Below are 17541 nucleotides of genomic sequence, written 5' to 3' on the forward strand. Positions count from 1 at the left end.
GGGAAATGGCGTTGAGGTAGATCAGACATAATCTAATTGAATGGCAGAACAGACTTAAGAGGCTGAATGGCCTACTCCTATTTCTTATGTTCCACTGATTACATCGGCAGTATTAATGTTAAATGTGGACATAAACAGTATCAAAAATTATAAGAGGATGTGAAGTTTGTAAACAACAAATGCATGCATAAATTAAATTTTAATGCCAAAGATGTATATGTATTAAAAATATACATTAGCAGATGAATTACATTTAAAAGTAAAATAACCCATTTTTATCAGAGACCAGGATTTATTTCCTATTTCTTGCTATGAGTTTAAATATATATACTTTAATGTGTTACATTATAATTAGATCCTGGATTTGAAGGATACACAGGCAGCCCTCACAGTGAGGAGCTTGGCACAGCAGCAGATTGCAGAAGAGGCTGAGCACGAACTTGGGAAAGCAAATGAGGAGGCAGCAGCTGTTTGGAGACACGAGGAGCAAGTATAGGCTGACTAGGAAGTGGGGATAGAGGAGAAGAGATGGCAGTTTGTCAGAGAACGGGGAGAAAACGAATTTTGAACCTGGGTCGGGGGAGCTCTTCTGTTGCACGCCTCGAAATTCTGAACCACAACAAGCAATTGTGTTACATGCCCCAGGATTAATCTGCATTATAATTTTGCTATTGCTGAAATAATGAGTCAAGTGCTTTTCACTCCTCAGTGCAGTCCCAATAGACCAGGCTTGTCTAACCTTTTCACGTGGGTAGGCAATATTTCAAATTTTTCTCACTCAAAGGGCTGATGATCAAATTTTGGAAATATAAACTTTGGCAGAGCTATAAACATTAGTTTCAAAATAAAACTGAGCTATGAAAAGAAACAACTTGCTGAGCGAAAAAAAGAGAATATTAGGCTGAGAACATGCGTGTCCGACTTACTCTCAGTCTCAGAGGTGCTCACTCACTCATCCTCACCCACTGTGAGAGTGGATGATGGTGTGTGGGGGTGGGGGTGAATGAGAACCCTGATACTGAGAGTGAACCAGGCTTATGGACACCCTCGCGCTCTCCCTCTCACACACCTCACCCGCGCTCTCGCTCTCACCCTCCCCCACCCCTCACACATTCCCTCTCTCTCACCCTCCCTGACTCCCGCCCTCCTCCTCCCCTCCCGCCCGCACCCGCGCCCTCCCCCTCCCCTCCCCTCCCCGAGCACCCTGGCTCTCACTCTCCCCTTCTCTCGGCCCCCTCTCCCCCACCGCCCCCTCCCCGAGCCCCCTCTCCCCCACCCGCCCCCTCCCCGGGCCCCCTCTCCCCCACCCGCCCCCTCCCCGGGCCCCCTCTCCCCCACCCGCCCCCTCCCCGGGCCCCCTCTCCCCCACCCGCCCCCTCCCCGGGCCCCCTCTCCCCCACCCGCCCCCTCCCCGGGCCCCCTCTCCCCCACCCGCCCCCTCCCCGGGCCCCCTCTCCCCCACCCGCCCCCTCCCCGGGCCCCCTCTCCCCCACCCGCCCCCTCCCCGGGCCCCCTCTCCCCCACCCGCCCCCTCCCCGGGCCCCCTCTCCCCCACCCGCCCCCTCCCCGGGCCCCCTCTCCCCCACCCGCCCCCTCCCCGGGCCCCCTCTCCCCACCCGCCCCCTCCCCGGGCCCCCTCTCCCCCACCCGCCCCCTCCCCGGGCCCCCTCTCCCCCACCCGCCCCCTCCCCGGGCCCCCTCTCCCCCACCCGCCCCCTCCCCGGGCCCCCTCTCCCCCACCCGCCCCCTCCCCGGGCCCCCTCTCCCCCACCCGCCCCCTCCCCGGGCCCCCTCTCCCCCACCCGCCCCCTCCCCGGGCCCCCTCTCCCCCACCCGCCCCCTCCCCGGGCCCCCTCTCCCCCACCCGCCCCCTCCCCGGGCCCCCTCTCCCCCACCCGCCCCCTCCCCGGGCCCCCTCTCCCCCACCCGCCCCCTCCCCGGGCCCCCTCTCCCCCACCCGCCCCCTCCCCGGGCCCCCCTCTCCCCCACCCGCCCCCTCCCCGGGCCCCCTCTCCCCCACCCGCCCCCTCCCCGGGCCCCCTCTCCCCCACCCGCCCCCTCCCCGGGCCCCCTCTCCCCCACCCGCCCCCTCCCCGGGCCCCCTCTCCCCCACCCGCCCCCTCCCCGGGCCCCCTCTCCCCCACCCGCCCCCTCCCCGGGCCCCCTCTCCCCCACCCGCCCCCTCCCCGGGCCCCCTCTCCCCCACCCGCCCCCTCCCCGGGCCCCCTCTCCCCCACCCGCCCCCTCCCCGGGCCCCCTCTCCCCCACCCGCCCCCTCCCCGGGCCCCCTCTCCCCCACCCGCCCCCTCCCCGGGCCCCCTCTCCCCCACCCGCCCCCTCCCCGGGCCCCCTCTCCCCCACCCGCCCCCTCCCCGGGCCCCCTCTCCCCCACCCGCCCCCTCCCCGGGCCCCCTCTCCCCCACCCGCCCCCTCCCCGGGCCCCCTCTCCCCCACCCGCCCCCTCCCCGGGCCCCCTCTCCCCCACCCGCCCCCTCCCCGGGCCCCCTCTCCCCCACCCGCCCCCTCCCCGAGCCCCCTCTCCCCCACCCCGAGCCCCCTCTCCCCCACCCGCCCCCTCCCCGAGCCCCCTCTCCCCCACCCGCCCCCTCCCCGAGCCCCCTCTCCCCCACCCGCCCCGAGCCCCCTCTCCCTCACCCGCCCCCGCCCCGAGCCCCCTCTACCTCACCCGCCCCCTCCCCGAGCCCCCTCTCCCTCACCCGCCCCCTCCCCGAGCCCCCTCTCTCTCACCCTCACCCTCCCCTCACACACACTTTTTCTCACTCTCTCCGTGCCCCCCTCACGCACCCACTCTCTCTCCGTGCCCCCCTCACGCACCCACTCTCTCTCCGTTGCCCCCCCTCACGCACCCACTCTCTCCGTGCCCCCCCTCACGCACCCACTCTCTCTCCATTCCCCCCCCCACGCACCCACTCTCTCTCCGTTCCCCCCCCCCACGCACCCACTCTCTCTCCGTCCCCCCACGCACGCACCCACTCTCTCTCCGTCCCGTCCCCCACGCACCCACTCTCTCTCCGTTTCTCCCCCCCCTCACGCACCCACTCTCTCTCCGTCCCCACCTCCCCTCACTCATTCCTCTCACCATCCCCCTTCCCCAAGGCTCCTTAGTCAGCACCTTCCAAACTCACAGCCACTTCCATCTAGAAGGACAAGGGCAGCCGATAAATGGGAAAACTACCACCTGGAAGTTCCCCTCCAAGTCACTGACCATCCTGACTTGGAAATATATTGTCATTCCTTCACTGTCGCTGGGTCAAAATCCTGGAACTCCCTCTCTAACAGCACTGTGGGTGTACCTACACCACATGGACGAGCGGTTCGAGAAGGCAGCTTACCACCACCTTCTGAACGGCAACTAGGGATGGGCAATAAATGCTGGCCCAGCCAGCGAAGCCCACATCCCGTGAATGAATAAAAAAAAAACACACCTACTCTCTCACCAACCCACCTCCATTCTCTCCCTCTCTCTTCGCCCTCTCTGCCAGCCCCCACACTGTCTTATTCCCCTCTTCTCACTCTCTTTTACCACCCCCCACACTCACTCTCTCATACCGTCTGCAGTCACTCACTTTCTCCGATGCCATCGGGCCCCACTCTCGCTGCCTCATGTTGTGTTTCGGCCCACCTGAGCCCCGCTCCGGACTCATAGGCCCCGCTCCGGATGCATGAGCCCCGCAGGCCATGCCTTGGACAAGCCTGCAATAGACTGTCTTGGGTGAAATTAGCATCTACCAATATGAGTTAACAACTAGGATTCATGGCTATCAAATCAAAAAAAAAGAAACCAAATACTTTTTGAAGCCCCTTCTACATCTAAACAAAGTCAAAAGTATTGATCTTGAAAGCACCCATTCCACTATCCCACTGGTTAGCCCACTGTTCAAAATGGTGAGTAGAGCACATTATATCCCTTAAACACAACCATTTGGGAAGAGGATTGCTTAAATACTTTCAGAAATACATCACAGTATCTTTACAGTGCAGGAGGCGGCCATACAGCTTATCGAGTCTGCACTGGCTCTCTGAAAGACCATTCTACCTAGTCCCACTCCCCTGCCTTATTCCCGTAACCTTGCACATACTCTTTTTTCAGGTAGCAATCCAATTCCCTTTTGAATTCCTCAATCAAACCTGCCTCCATCACCCTTTCATGAACTTTGTTCCAGACTCCAATCACCCTTTGGGTGAAAAAAATTTCCCCACATCACATTTACTCCTTATGCCAATTATTTTGAATCTGTGCCCTCTAGCTCTTGACGTTCTCTTGAGTGGGAACAGTTTTTCACTATTTACCCTGTCCATACCCCTCAGGATCTTGAATACCTCCATCAAGTCTTCTCTCAGCCCTCTTTTCTCCAAGGAAAACAGTCACAACCGCTCCTCATCTATCCTCATAGCTACAGTTCTTCATCCTGGGAATCATTCTTGTGAATCTTCTCTGTACTCTCTCCAATGCCTTCACATCCTTCTTCAAGTATGACGTGCAGAACTGGATGCAGTACTCCAGATGAGGCCTAACTAGTGTCTTACACAAGTTCAACATGACCTCCTTACTCTTGTACTTATTGCCCTACTGATAAAGCCTAAGATACTATATGCTTTATAAACTGCTCTCTCAACATCTTCAATGACCTATGTATGTATACACCAAGATCCCTCTGTCCCTGCACCTCCTTTAGAGGCTGTCCCTTTATTTTATACTGTCTCACCAAAGCTTTCCTGCCAACATGAATCACTTCAATTTCTCTGCATTGAATTTCATCTGCCACTTGTCTGTACATGTCTATGTCCTTTTGAAGTTCAAGACTATCCCCTTCACAGTTGACAACCTTTCCAATCTTCGTTTCATCTGCAAATTTTGAAATCATGCCCTGCACACCACAGTTTAGGTCATTAATATGTATCAGTGTCATGGAGAGATATTAATGCCTATATTATTGAAAATTATTTTTAAATTGGACTTGTAGTAGGGTGTGTGTGTGTGTGTGTGGGGATTAAAGCCAGCTAGTCTGGGTGCTTTGATGTATAGTAGTTTGAGATGTTAATTAGATAAATGTAAGTTAAAAGGTAAAGTGCAATTTGCATTTTTAAATAAATCATTCAAAAGAATGGGTAAACTCTTGCACAGAGCTGGGAGATGCCAAGCAATGTGTTTATATTACTAATAAAATTTGTGGAGTGAAAGGATTCTTGTTAGGAGAGGTAACATTTAAAAAACCTAGTAATACAATGGAAAATTTACATTCAAAGGGGAAGCTAGGTATATATAAAAAGGAGTTTGCATGTGTCATTCAGGGGCATGCAAGATCTAGTCAGCCTGTAAGCCAACAACAGTGGCTGCAAATTGAAAGGAGCCTAATTTTGAATTTGTAAGGTCAAATGTGCTTTGCCTGGTGTCTGTTTAAAGTCTATGGGCAGAATTTTACGGCCCCGTTTCAGCAGGGACGGGGCCATAAAATACAGCGAGCCATTATAAACCCCAATGCCTTCAGTGGGAACGTAAAATCCCACTGCCATAAAATTCTGCCCTATGGGTTATTGTTGCCTTGGTGAAGATTTACCTGGGAGTGATTAATTTGGGAATTTGTTTAAAAGTTATTATAGCAGTAATTTATAGACATGTGTATGTGTTTAAATTTGTTGTTAAATTAATATATGTTTAATTTAGTTTTATATAAAAAACCTCTTGAGGCTTGGTGGTTTTTATGCCTGAATTAAAAGCTGCATCTCAAACATACCAATTGAAAATATAGGTTATGACAGTTGTTCAAGTTTCCCTGGGATTTAAACAACTCAGTCTTTACCAACTGCTGTGTCATAACATCAGGAAGAGCAAGGGTTCCAACAATGACCCCTGAGGAACTCCACTACAAACCTTCAACCAATCTGAAAAACAACCGTTTATCACTACTCTGTTTCCTGTCACTCAGCCAATTTCTTATTCAAGTGCTTACTTTCCCTTTTATTCCATGACCTAGAATTTTGCTCACAAGTCTGTTGTGAGGCGCTGTATCAAATAACTTTTGCGAATCCATATGCACCACATCAACAGAGTTTCCTTTATCAACCTTCTCTGTTACCTCCTCAAAAAATTCCAGCAAGTTAGTTAAACATGATTTTCCCTTGATAAGTCCATGCTGGCTTTCCTTAATTATCCTGCACTTGTCTAAGTGGCTACTGATTTTATCCCATACTATAGTTTCCAGAAGTTTCCCCACCACTGAGGTCAAACTGTCTGGCCTGCATCTGCCAGCTTTATCCTTGCACCCCTTTTTGAACAAGGGTGTAACATCAGTCCTATGGCACCTCCCTGTGTCTAAGGAAGACTGGAAGATTATCACTAGTGCCTCTGCAATTTCCACACTCATTCTCCTCAGTGCCCTTGGATGAATCTCACCAAGTCCTGGTACCTTATCTATCTTAAGTAAAGATAGCCTTTCCACCACCTCCCTCCTCTCAATTTTAAGTTCTTCTAGTAGTCCAGTTATCTCCTCGCTCACTTCGACCTGGGTAGCAAGTTCTTCCTTTGTAAAGGCAGATGTAAAATACTCATTCAACACTTCTGCTATTTCTTCAGCCTCCACATGCAAGTCCCCTTTTTGTCTCGAATCAGCCCTACTCTTTGTTTTACCACCCTTTTATTATCTACATGCTTATAGAAGACCTTGGGATTCCCTTTTATGTTAGCTGCTAGTCTCTTTTCATGCTCTCTCCTTGCTTGTCTTATGAGTTTCTTCACTTCCTCGCTGGTCCTTCTACATTCAGCCTGATTCGCCATTGTATTTTCTACCTGACATCCGTCATACACGCACTTCCTGCTTTTCATCTTTACCTCTACCTCTCTCGTCATCCAGGCGCACTGGATTTATTTGTCCTACCTTTCCCCTTCAAGGGAATATACCTTGACATTGCCTGCAATACTTTTTCTTTGAAGGTGACCCATTGTTCAGCCACTGTCTTTTCTGCCAACATTTGATTCCAACTCACACTCCCTGCTCTGGGTTTATCTCTGTCCTTTTCCATGATTAACCTAAACTTTATGATATAATTGTCACTGTCCTCTAGAGGTTCTCCCACTGATATTTGACCCTCTTGGGCCAAATCATTCCCCAGAACCAGGTCCAAAAGTGCATGTCCTCTCATTGGACCGGAAACATACTGCTGCAGAAAATTATCTTGAACACATTCCAAGAACTCTTGCCCCTCTTGTCCTTTCGTACTATTCCTATCCCAGTCTATATTTGAATAATTGAAGTCTCCCATTATGATTACTCTATAACTCTTGTACCTCTCCAGAATTTATTTGCAAATGTGTTTCTCCACATCCCTTTCATTGGTTGGTGGTCTATATACGACACCAATGTTATTGCACCTTTCCCATTTCTTACCTTAGATTCTGACCTTGACCCCTCTGGAACATCCTCTCTCTCTAGTAATGCCATCTTTAGCCAATATTGTCTCTCCTCCCCCCACCCTTTTCTTCCTTTCCTGTCTCTCCAGAGCACCTTGTACCCAGGAGTATTTTAACACCCAGTCCTGGCCATCTTTGAGCCAGGTCTCTGTTATCGCAAGAATATCATAATTCCATTTGTCCACTTGTGCCTGCAGTTCACCAATCTTATTAATCACACTCTGTGCATTCACATACATGCACATTAGCCCTGATTTAGGCTTTATGTTCCCACTTATTCTGACCCCCATCTAATGGCTTACTGTTGCCTGCTTTAATTCTATCAAACTCTCCAAGTATTCTATCTACCTTGATGCAACTCTCTCTGATATATCCTCGTTATCAGCTGATACCTCACTACTTCCCACTGCCAGTTTTTTTCTCTGCACTCGGAACTTCCCCCAGGTTCCCACCCCCCTGCCAATCTAACTTAAACCCGCCCCAACAGCACTAGCAAACCTCCTCGTGAGGACACGTCCCTGTCCTGTTAAGGTGAAACCTGTCCTCCTTGTACAGATCCCACCTGCCCCAGAACTGATCCCAATGCCTCAGAAATCTAAAGCCCTCCCTCCTTCTCGATTTCTCCAGCCATGTATTGAACTGCTCAATCTTCCTATTCTTATGTACACTAGCATGTGGCACTGGGAGTAATCCCGAGATTACTGCTCTTGAGGTCCTGCTTTTTAATTCCCTTCCGAACTCCTTAAAATCTGTTTTCAGAACCTCATCCCTTTTCCTACCTATGTCATTGGTCCCAATGTGGACCACGACCTCTGTTCACCCTTCCTCCAAAAGAATGTCCTACAGCCACGGCCGCATGGAAGAGATACTTAAAGATGTATTTTAGATCTAAAGTGGGCAGCCTTAGACTTTCTGCATTACATATTCTGTCCACTCGCCTGTTCTGTCTATGTCCCTCCATAAACCCCTTCTTCGATTCTAGCTTAGGGTCACCTGCAAAACTGGATATACAACTCACTGGGCAGAATTTTGCCCTTGGCGGGCGGGCGGGCCCCACTGGCTCAGTGGCGGGTGGGCAGCTGATCGCCACCGCTGAAACAGGCCCCACCGCCATTTTAAGTGGGCGGGCCAATTAAGGCCCACCCAGCAGGTTGCCTGACAGGAAGCGCTATGTGCTTCCCATGCTTTGGGGGGGGGGGGGGGGGGGGGGTTGGGGGAGGGATTCCCCAACTTTCAGAGTGCGCTCTTTTGCGTGAAAGAGCGCACATCTCCCTGAGACTAAGTGCTGTCTCAGGGTGATCACTGACTGTTTTAAATATCACGAATAGAATAATAAAAAATGTCACACAAGATGGGACATGTTAATAAATATGACTAAAACTTTATGAAACTTTTTAAAAACACACATGAAACCTCACCCTGGCAGTGGATGAGGTTTCATGTTTTTTCAGAAGCCCGCTGGGGCTCCTGGCCTGCCCGCCAACCTTAAGGTTAGACAGGCAGGGCCTTTAATTGCCTTAATGATCCTGTCAATGGCCTCAATTGGCCATTGACAGGTCTGTGGGCGGACAGCTAATTGCACTGTCTGCCCGCCTTCCTGAATATTTAAATGTGGCAGGATGACATCATCCCGCATAATTTTCACGTCGGCGAGCAGGCCCCGCCCCCAACTCGCTGACGGAAAAATTCAGGCCACTATTTCTTTAAGTCACAAATATATATCATGAAAAGTTGGTGCCCCAGTACAGATCCCGGGGAAACAACACTTGACACATCCACCAATCAAAGAATAAATACTTTTTTCTTCCCCTCCTGCTACCTAACCAATTATCTCAGAAAGAATCCTATTCAGTTGTCTGAAAAGGGCAGTTCTGAAGCATGTCAGTGGTTCTTGGCAGTCTTCGCCAAGACCATTGGTAATATACCCCCTTCACTCCCCAACTCTCATTTAGAACAGCATTTAAAAATTTGAAAGGAATAGCGTTCACTTCCATCATCCTGCTGTTAACCAGGCAACGCAGTACAGAGTCTACTTCCTCCCATCAAGTGGTTCATTAAATTCTTGTAACATATTCCACTGATTGTTCCAACCTTCATGTAGATAGTCTGTTGGGTCAAATGCCACTTCAATATAATGTTCCTTCCAGGCATCACAGATCTGTTGGAGAGTTCATCATTTGTGCTATCTGACCATGATTGGTGGATCACATACGTAATTGCACAACTCCATGCATACAACAACCGATCTTGCCTCATCTTTCTAATAATCCTCATGATGTTTTTTCTTTATTCATTCATGGGATGTGGGCATTGCTGGCTATCCCTAATTGCCCTTGAGAAAGCGGTGGTGAGCTGCCTTCTTAAACTGCTGCAGTCCCTGTGGTGTAGGTAAACCCACAGTGCTATTATGGAGGGAGTTCCAGGATTTTGACCCAGCGACAGTGAAGGAACGGCAATGGTTCCAAGTCAGGATGGTGAGTGGCTTGGAGGGGAACTTGCAGATGTGGTGTTTCCATGTGATTGCTGCCCTTGTCTTTCTAAGTGGTAGTAGTTGTGGGTTTGGCAGGTGCTGTCTAAGGAGCCTTGGTGAGTTCCTGCAGTGCATCTTGTAGATGGTATACACTGTTGCCACTGTGCATCGGAGCTAGTGGGAGTGAATGTTTGTGGATGGGGTGCCAATCTAGCAGCTGCTTTGTCCTGAATGGTGTCAAGCTTCTTGAGTGTTGTTGGAGCTGCACTCATCCAGGCAAGTGGAGATTATTCCATTACACTCCTGATTTGTGGCTTGTAGATTGTGGACAGGCTTTGGGGAGTCAGGAGGTGAGTTACTTGCTGCAGGATTCCTAGCCTCTAACCTGCTCTTGTTGCTACAGTATTTATATGGATGATCCAGCTCAGTTTCTGATCAATGATAACCCCCAGGATGTTGAAAGTGTCAAGGGGCGATGATTAGATTCTCTCTTGTTGGAGATGGTCATTACCTGACACTTGTGGGGCGCGAATGTTACGTGCCACTTGTCAGCCCAAGCCTGGTCTTGCTGCATTTGGACATGAACTGCTTCATTATCTGAAGCAGTGAACATTGTGCAATCATCAGCAAACATTTCCACTTGTGACCTTATGATGGAAGGAAGGTAATTGATGAAGCAGCTGAAGGTGGTTGGGCCGAGGACACTACCCTGAGGGACTCCTGCACTGATGTCCTGGAACTGAGATAATTGACCTCCAACAACCACAACCATCTTCCTTTGTGCTAGGTATGACTCCAACCAGCGGAGGGTTCCCCCCACCCTCACCCCCGATCCCCGTTGACAAATGATGTGTTGTACCTTCTGGAACTATATCACCATTTCTTCACTATCGCTGGATCAAAATCCTGGAGCTCCCTTCCCTGCAGCATTGTGGGTGTACCTGCACCAGCTGGATTGTAGCGGTCCAAGAAAGGGGCTCACCACCACCTGCTCAAGGACAATTAGGGATGGGCAGCAAATGCTGGCCTTGCCAGTGACGTCCATATCCCATGAAAAGGAAAAAAATATATAAATCACCCTTCGAACAGCTCTTGGTTGCTCCAAAGAAATGTCAAATACCTCTATGAAGATTTTCTGTTGCTGCCTAATAGTTTCCCTTCCCCTTGTATCTAACAGGACCCTGCTTAGTGGATAAGTGACTAGCAAGCCCTAGCTTCATTCAGTTTCTGACATCAGCTTCAAGGTAATCATTGCTTTATGTATTTTAAAGGCTGCAAATTCACAGTAACCACAACTGAAACAAACTGTACATTGAAACTTACCAGCCATTGATACCAATATAGAGGCCCAATTCTACAAGTGCAGCAGCTTCCTCTTTTGTACCATCGAAAGAGTGCACCTAAAGAAAATGATTAGGAAACTTACAAATCACTCTTTAATAATTCTTGTTTTTAAAATCCACTAACTATTAAGTGCTGGCTTTTATGAGGCAATAAATTATAAGTAGGATAGAAATATGATGAAGTAATTTTGTGTTCTTGTTACTCTAAACCTTCCATTTCAGCATCAGCTAACACAGCTAGATAGCATCTACTGACCACATTAGCAGAGGCTCAAATCAAGTTTCAGTTTTAACAACTTAAGCCTTCTGCAAGGTCACATATATTGGTCAGGTGATCTACATGTCATTTGGAAAGGTTTAAAGAATAAGAAAACAATATTCAATCTGTAGAGACAGACTGAGGATCGAAAAAGAAAGAAAGTTGGCAACACAAGTTGAGGAAAATAGAAAGATGATGTGAGATATATAAAAGGCGCCAGTTAGGTCAGCTGGCAATAGTGTGGTGCAGAATCAATCCCATTCTTGGGGCTTGCCTCCTCCCCAAAGTGCTACCATGGCATTAGCTACATGAAGAATGACAGAAAATGCATAAATGCTTGACAGACAAGTTAAGTCACAAGGATCAGAATTTTGAATATAAGATATTAAGTAACAAGATTAGATAACAGGTCAAATAAAGCTTTGTTGCTGTGTGCTCCCTAATCCACAATTTTATATCCATTAAAAACGAATGAGGAGCTAAAACTGTGGGCTGCCAGAAGTGGAAAATACCAGACACGACCTGTATCAAATTTAGGGGAAGAAAAGTACTTCACACCCATTGAAATAAGGAAAAATCTGTGTTAGAAGATTCTACGTTTTAGACCACTATGGATTGGAATACAACATTTAGGTAAACACAATAGTGCAGTAACGAGGGATTGCTTATGGATAGAGGTGCCAAATTTCCAATGAGATGTTAACAGAGACCCTGTGTGCCAACACTCCTCTCTCAAGCAACACTAACAAAAACAGATTATCTAGGCATTCATTTGTAGGACCCTGCAGTCCTACAAACTATTTGCTCACATAGCAACATTGCAATAATTATTTTACTGCAAAAGTAATCCATTGGTCGTAAAGCACTTTGAAACATCCCGAGGAGACAATAGACACTATATAAATGCAAGTTTTTTCTTTCTTACGTGATCCAATACTTAACATGCCTTAGCGGAATAATATTTGATTTGAAAGTAATGGTGGCTGAGTTCCAAAGTCTAGTGGATAAGTTTTCACTTTCACTACATACGTGGTAATTTACCAGAATGTATCACTTGTAAGACCACCAGATTATCATTCCATTGACTTCTATGACAGATCGTTGGCCCACTCAATCACATTACCTTCCATACAGTGAAGACCAAAATTTACCCCATGTGTGATACTTGTGTATCCATATATTTATCAGTCACATGGGCCTTACAATTTCACCACTTAATTAAAATCGATAAACAGAATCACAGAATTTTAATGGCACAGGAGGCCATTCAGCCCATCGTGTCTGCACCAGCTCTCCAAATGAGCATTATGACCTAGTGCCATTGCCCTGCCTTCTCCCCAGGTGAATTTGAAAAATATCCTGGGGCCCGTATTGATCCCTGGGCCAATCAGAAAAAAGAAAACTGGGATTGTAAACTGCAAAAATTGGATAGATAATTTGATGTTATTAGGATTAAAACCTACCCAGCAATTAGAAATATTAAAATCATTAATGTTACCAAGATTCTATTACCACTTACTACTTAATGAGATGTCTCAAAATACTCTTAGGTCATATAATACGATGAAGAAAGCTGTTAAATGCATGCCACATCTTCCTGCTGAAATTACAGATGGCCTTCCACGCACAAGGGATAGAAATGGTCGTTTAGGGCTTCCAAAGCTCAAAACCCAGATACCACCTGCAATTATTAAAAAGTTGAAGGCCATGAAGGAATGATGAGACCCTATCATTTACTTTTAGTTGTATAAATCTGGATGAGAAGATTGAACATTTTAAGAACGTGAAAGTACTACATGGGATCCTGAGAATTACAAAGGAGTCATACAATTGTCCAGATGAGGAGAATGTTCTAAATCTGGTCGAAGATTCAACAAACAAAACACCAATAATATCTACTGGAGTGAAGAAATGTGAGAATTCATATGCTAAATGGAGGAATGTCAAATTTCATGTCTGCATTGACCTTTCAACGAGTGGATGTATCCTTTTTGATGAGCCACCATCCAATAAATGGTTACAGTTTAATATTAGGAACAATTCTCATTTATAAAAGCACTACAACTAATAGGTTCTCAATTAATTATTCATTGCCTATTGGGAGAAATGGACAGAAATAAAAACTGCAGGAGATGTGGTTTTGAAAATGAAACACTTCTCCCTCATCTTGGGAAGCTGTTTGTTCATCAAGGAATCAAGGATCTGGTTTGGAGACTTTCTACACAATTCCTGAATTTAGTGTAAGATCATATCACAAAGAAGAGCATACGGTGATAATCAATTTCCTGATTCTCTATAATGAGCGAGGTCAATTTGACGTAAGCATTACAGTTGGACTTACCACTCCGCCAACACATCTGTCCATATGTCTCTTCATTATATCTACAAATCAAGCAGTTGAAAAGGTTACATATTTTGTTACAGATCATGTCTAATGTCTTTTGCTCAACCCTAAACATGCATCAGAAACAATTCATTGTTTATACAATTCTTTAAAAAATAAACATACATTTTTTTAAAAAAAGTGTAGTAGAGGAAATTAAAACCAAGGTGAAGAAATTAAGTGGGTTTCATTCCCAAACTCTCTGAACTTAGCCAAGTTTTCACAGGGAAATGTAACACTTCTCCAACCCAAGTAAATTAATACGAAGAGAAAACATGTGCAGATCCTACTTTCCCCGTATTGGTGCCAATGCTCCATGAATCAAAACCCATTTGTCCCACACCAATCTTTGAGCCATGCATTCAACTCATTAGTCTTATTTCCCCATGCCAATTCACTTGCGGCTCAGGTAGTAGTCCATGGATTATTACCTTTGTGGTTCTGCTTTTTAATTTAGCCTCCAGCTGCTTATAATCCCCAACCAGAACCTCTTTCCTAGTCTTATCCACGTTGTTGGTACCCACCGGAACCATGACAACTGGATCTTGCTCCTCCCAATGCCTAGTTCTTCTCCAGGGGCAGAATTTTCTGCCTACCGGGCGGGCAGGCCCAACCCAATCTCCGGGGGGCGGGGAGCCGATCCCCGTCGGAGAAGTGGGCCCCGCCGCCATTTTACATGGGCAGGCCAATTAAGGCCCACCCGGCATGACGTCCGGCGGGAAGCGCTATGCGCTTCCTGTGCGGGCGGGGGGGGGGGGGGATTCCCCAAAAGCGAGAGTGCACTCTTTCGCGCACGTGCACAAAAGCGCACACATCTCCCTGAGGCTAAGTGCTGCCTCAGGGAGATCGCTTCCACTTTGAAAAATAGAAGAAAAAAAATTCCCTAACATGTCCCCCTCACATGGCAATGTCACATGAGATGGGACATGTTCATAATTTACATAATAACTTTATTAAACTGTTTAAAACCCTACATGAAACCTCATCCCGCCTCAATTGGCCATTGACAGGTCAGCGGGCCCGCAGCTGATTTTGCTGCAGGCCCGCCTTCCTGAAAATTTAAATGGGCCGGGATGACGTCGGGGGTTCCGCCCGACGTCATCCCGCGTCATTTTATGCATCGGCAAGCGGGCCCCGCCCCCTGCTTGCTGACAGCAAAATTCTGCCCCAGCCCTGAGCAGATGTCCTGAACTCTGGCACCAGGCAGGCAACATAGCCTTCTGGACTCATGTTCCAGCTGGAGTACTGTTTTTGGCTGCAGTAGAGAGCTTCAGTTGGAGTCTGGTGACTGAGGGAGTTTAAGGATTAAATTCTACCTAAAGTCTAGTCTTTCTTTAATTTAGCAATTAACTAAAAATTGCTGTTAGGGCTGGAAGGTGGTGAGTTTTAGTCCAGCCTTAAAATAGGGCTCATACAGGCTTTGCTTGCAGCTGCAACTAGTTAATTAGACAACTGGCTTAATCAGGTTTTCAGAGGCTAGGTTCAGAGAGTATAAAAGTAGGTTATCTAGTAAGTACCGACTTTGTCTGCACTGAGTGATGTTTTGGCTGCAGTAGAGCGCTTCAGCTGGAGTCCGATAACTGAGGGAGGTGGTGCTCCTTTCTTTTTCTACCTTTGCTCAGAAAGAAGAGCAGTGGCCTTGGTAAGTAGGAATTGGTGAGTAAATGAGAAAAGTATGATATTTTTAGAGTTCCTATACTTGGATTTAACTGCGAAGCACCAGGAATAAGGGAAATTTAGGGCCAATATAATATAAATAATCCAAAATAGAATAAAGTTAACTTAAGGGGAGTAGAGTTAAGACATGGCAGGGCTGCTTAGTCAAGTGGAATGCGTGTCCTCTAATATGTGCAAAGTCATGGATGCTACCAGTGTCCTAGATGACCACATATGCAGGAAGTGCTGTCAGCTGCAAAAACTTGAGCTCTGAGTTTCAGAGTTCAAGCGGCAGCCGGAGTCACTGTGGCACATCTGCGAGGCTGAGAGCTATGTGAATAGGTGTTCAGAGAGGTAGTCACACTGCAGCTTTAGGACCTGGAGACAGGGAACGGGTGACCACCAGGCAGTCCAAGAGAACTAGGCAGGTAGTGTAGGAGTCTGCTGAGGTCCCACTCACAAATTGGTTTTCCATTTTGTGAGCGAGTGAGGGTGCTGGTTCCTCAGAGGATAGCAACCAGAGCCAAGTTTGTAGCACCACAAGTGGCTTGGCTGTATAGGAGGGGATGAAGAGAAAAAGAGAGCAATAGTGATGGGGATTCATCAGTTAGGGGAACAGACAGGTGTTTCTGTGGCTGTAGATGTGACTCCAGGATGGTCTGTTGCCTCCCTGGTGCCAGGGTCAAGGATGTCAGAGTGACTGCAAGACATTCTTCTAGGGGAGGGTGATCAGCCAGAGGTTGAGGCCCACATTGGTACCAATAACTTAGGTAGGAAGGGGTGTGGTCCTGCAATCAGAATTTAGGGAGCTAGGTAGAAAATTAGCAAGCAGGGCCTGTAATGTAGTAACCTTGGAATTGCTTCTGGTGCCACGTGCCAATGAGTACAGGAATAGGAGGATAAGGCAGATGAATGTGTGGCTGGAAAGATGGTGCAGGAGGGTTTTAGATTCCTAGGACACTGGAGGAGATGGCAACTGTACAAGCCAGATGGGTTGCACCTGAACAGAGCTGGGACTGAGTTCCATGTGGGGCATTTTGCTAGTGCTGTTGGGAGGGCTTTAAACTAACTTGGCAGAGGTGTGGGAACTAAGAAAATATTACAGGAATACCAAGGGGCACCAAATACTGGGAGGGACAGATAGCACTAGTACAGAGAATAGTAAGTTAATAGGTAAATTCGGGGTAAGGGAGAAAGTAGCGATCTAAATCAGGGTTACTGTGCATGTATGTGAATGCACGGAGTGTAGTAAATAAGGTGGGCAGTTAAAGGTGCAGATTGCAATGTGGAAATATGATGTTGTGGCGATAACAGACCTGGCTCAAGGAAGGGCAGAACTGGCTGAAATATTCCTGGGTACAAGGTGTACATTAGAGATGGGAAAGGAAGGAAAGGAGAAGAGGTGGCAGTACTGGTTAAGGAGTGCATTGCAGTGCTGGAGAAAATGTCCCAGGGACAAAATCGATTTGGCTAGAGCTAAGGAACAAAAAGGGTGCAATTACATTGGTCTGTGTAGACTATAGACCGCCAAATAGTGAGAAGGACATAGAAGAACAAATCTGCAGGGAAATTAGAGATGCAGACATTATAAAATAGTTATAATGGGGGACTTTAATTACCTGATTGTAGACTAGGACAGTGTCAAGGGCGGAGAGGGGCAAAAATTCCTAGATTGTGTTCAGGAGAATTTTCTACAGCAGTATGTGTCCAATCCAACAAGAAAAGACGCAATGTTGGACCTGGTTCTTGGAAATGAGGCGGGCCAAGTAGATCAAGTGTCAGTGGGGGAACATTTTAAGAGACAGTGATCATTGTATTGTGTGTTTTTAGATGATAGAAAAGGACAACAGGCAATCCAGAGTAAAAATAATTAATTGGACAAGAGTTGACTTTGATGGGGCAAGAACAGAGCTGGGCCAAATAGAATGGAATGAAAGATTGTTCAACTACAGATTGGAATGAAAGATTGTTCAGCTACAGATTGGAATGAAAGATTGTTCA

General features: G+C 47.6%; 1 protein-coding gene across 4 annotated transcripts in view; it reads right to left on the bottom strand.

The window, feature by feature from the left end:
* Positions 1 to 17541, bottom strand: part of tatdn1 (TatD DNase domain containing 1) — a 92500-nt gene that overhangs the window by 53734 nt on the left and 21225 nt on the right. For all 4 annotated transcript variants that reach the window (XM_078540602.1, XM_078540601.1, XM_078540604.1 and 1 more), the window contains 2 exons: positions 13843 to 13883; positions 11223 to 11299 (listed from right to left, as the gene is read on the bottom strand). In XM_078540602.1, the coding sequence (XP_078396728.1) occupies positions 11223 to 11299; positions 13843 to 13883 (118 nt within the window). The remainder of the gene's footprint in view (positions 1 to 11222; positions 11300 to 13842; positions 13884 to 17541) is intronic.

This window comes from Cetorhinus maximus, chromosome 4 (genome assembly GCF_964194155.1).
Source record: "Cetorhinus maximus chromosome 4, sCetMax3.hap1.1, whole genome shotgun sequence".
Taxonomy (NCBI): Eukaryota; Metazoa; Chordata; class Chondrichthyes; order Lamniformes; family Cetorhinidae; genus Cetorhinus; species Cetorhinus maximus.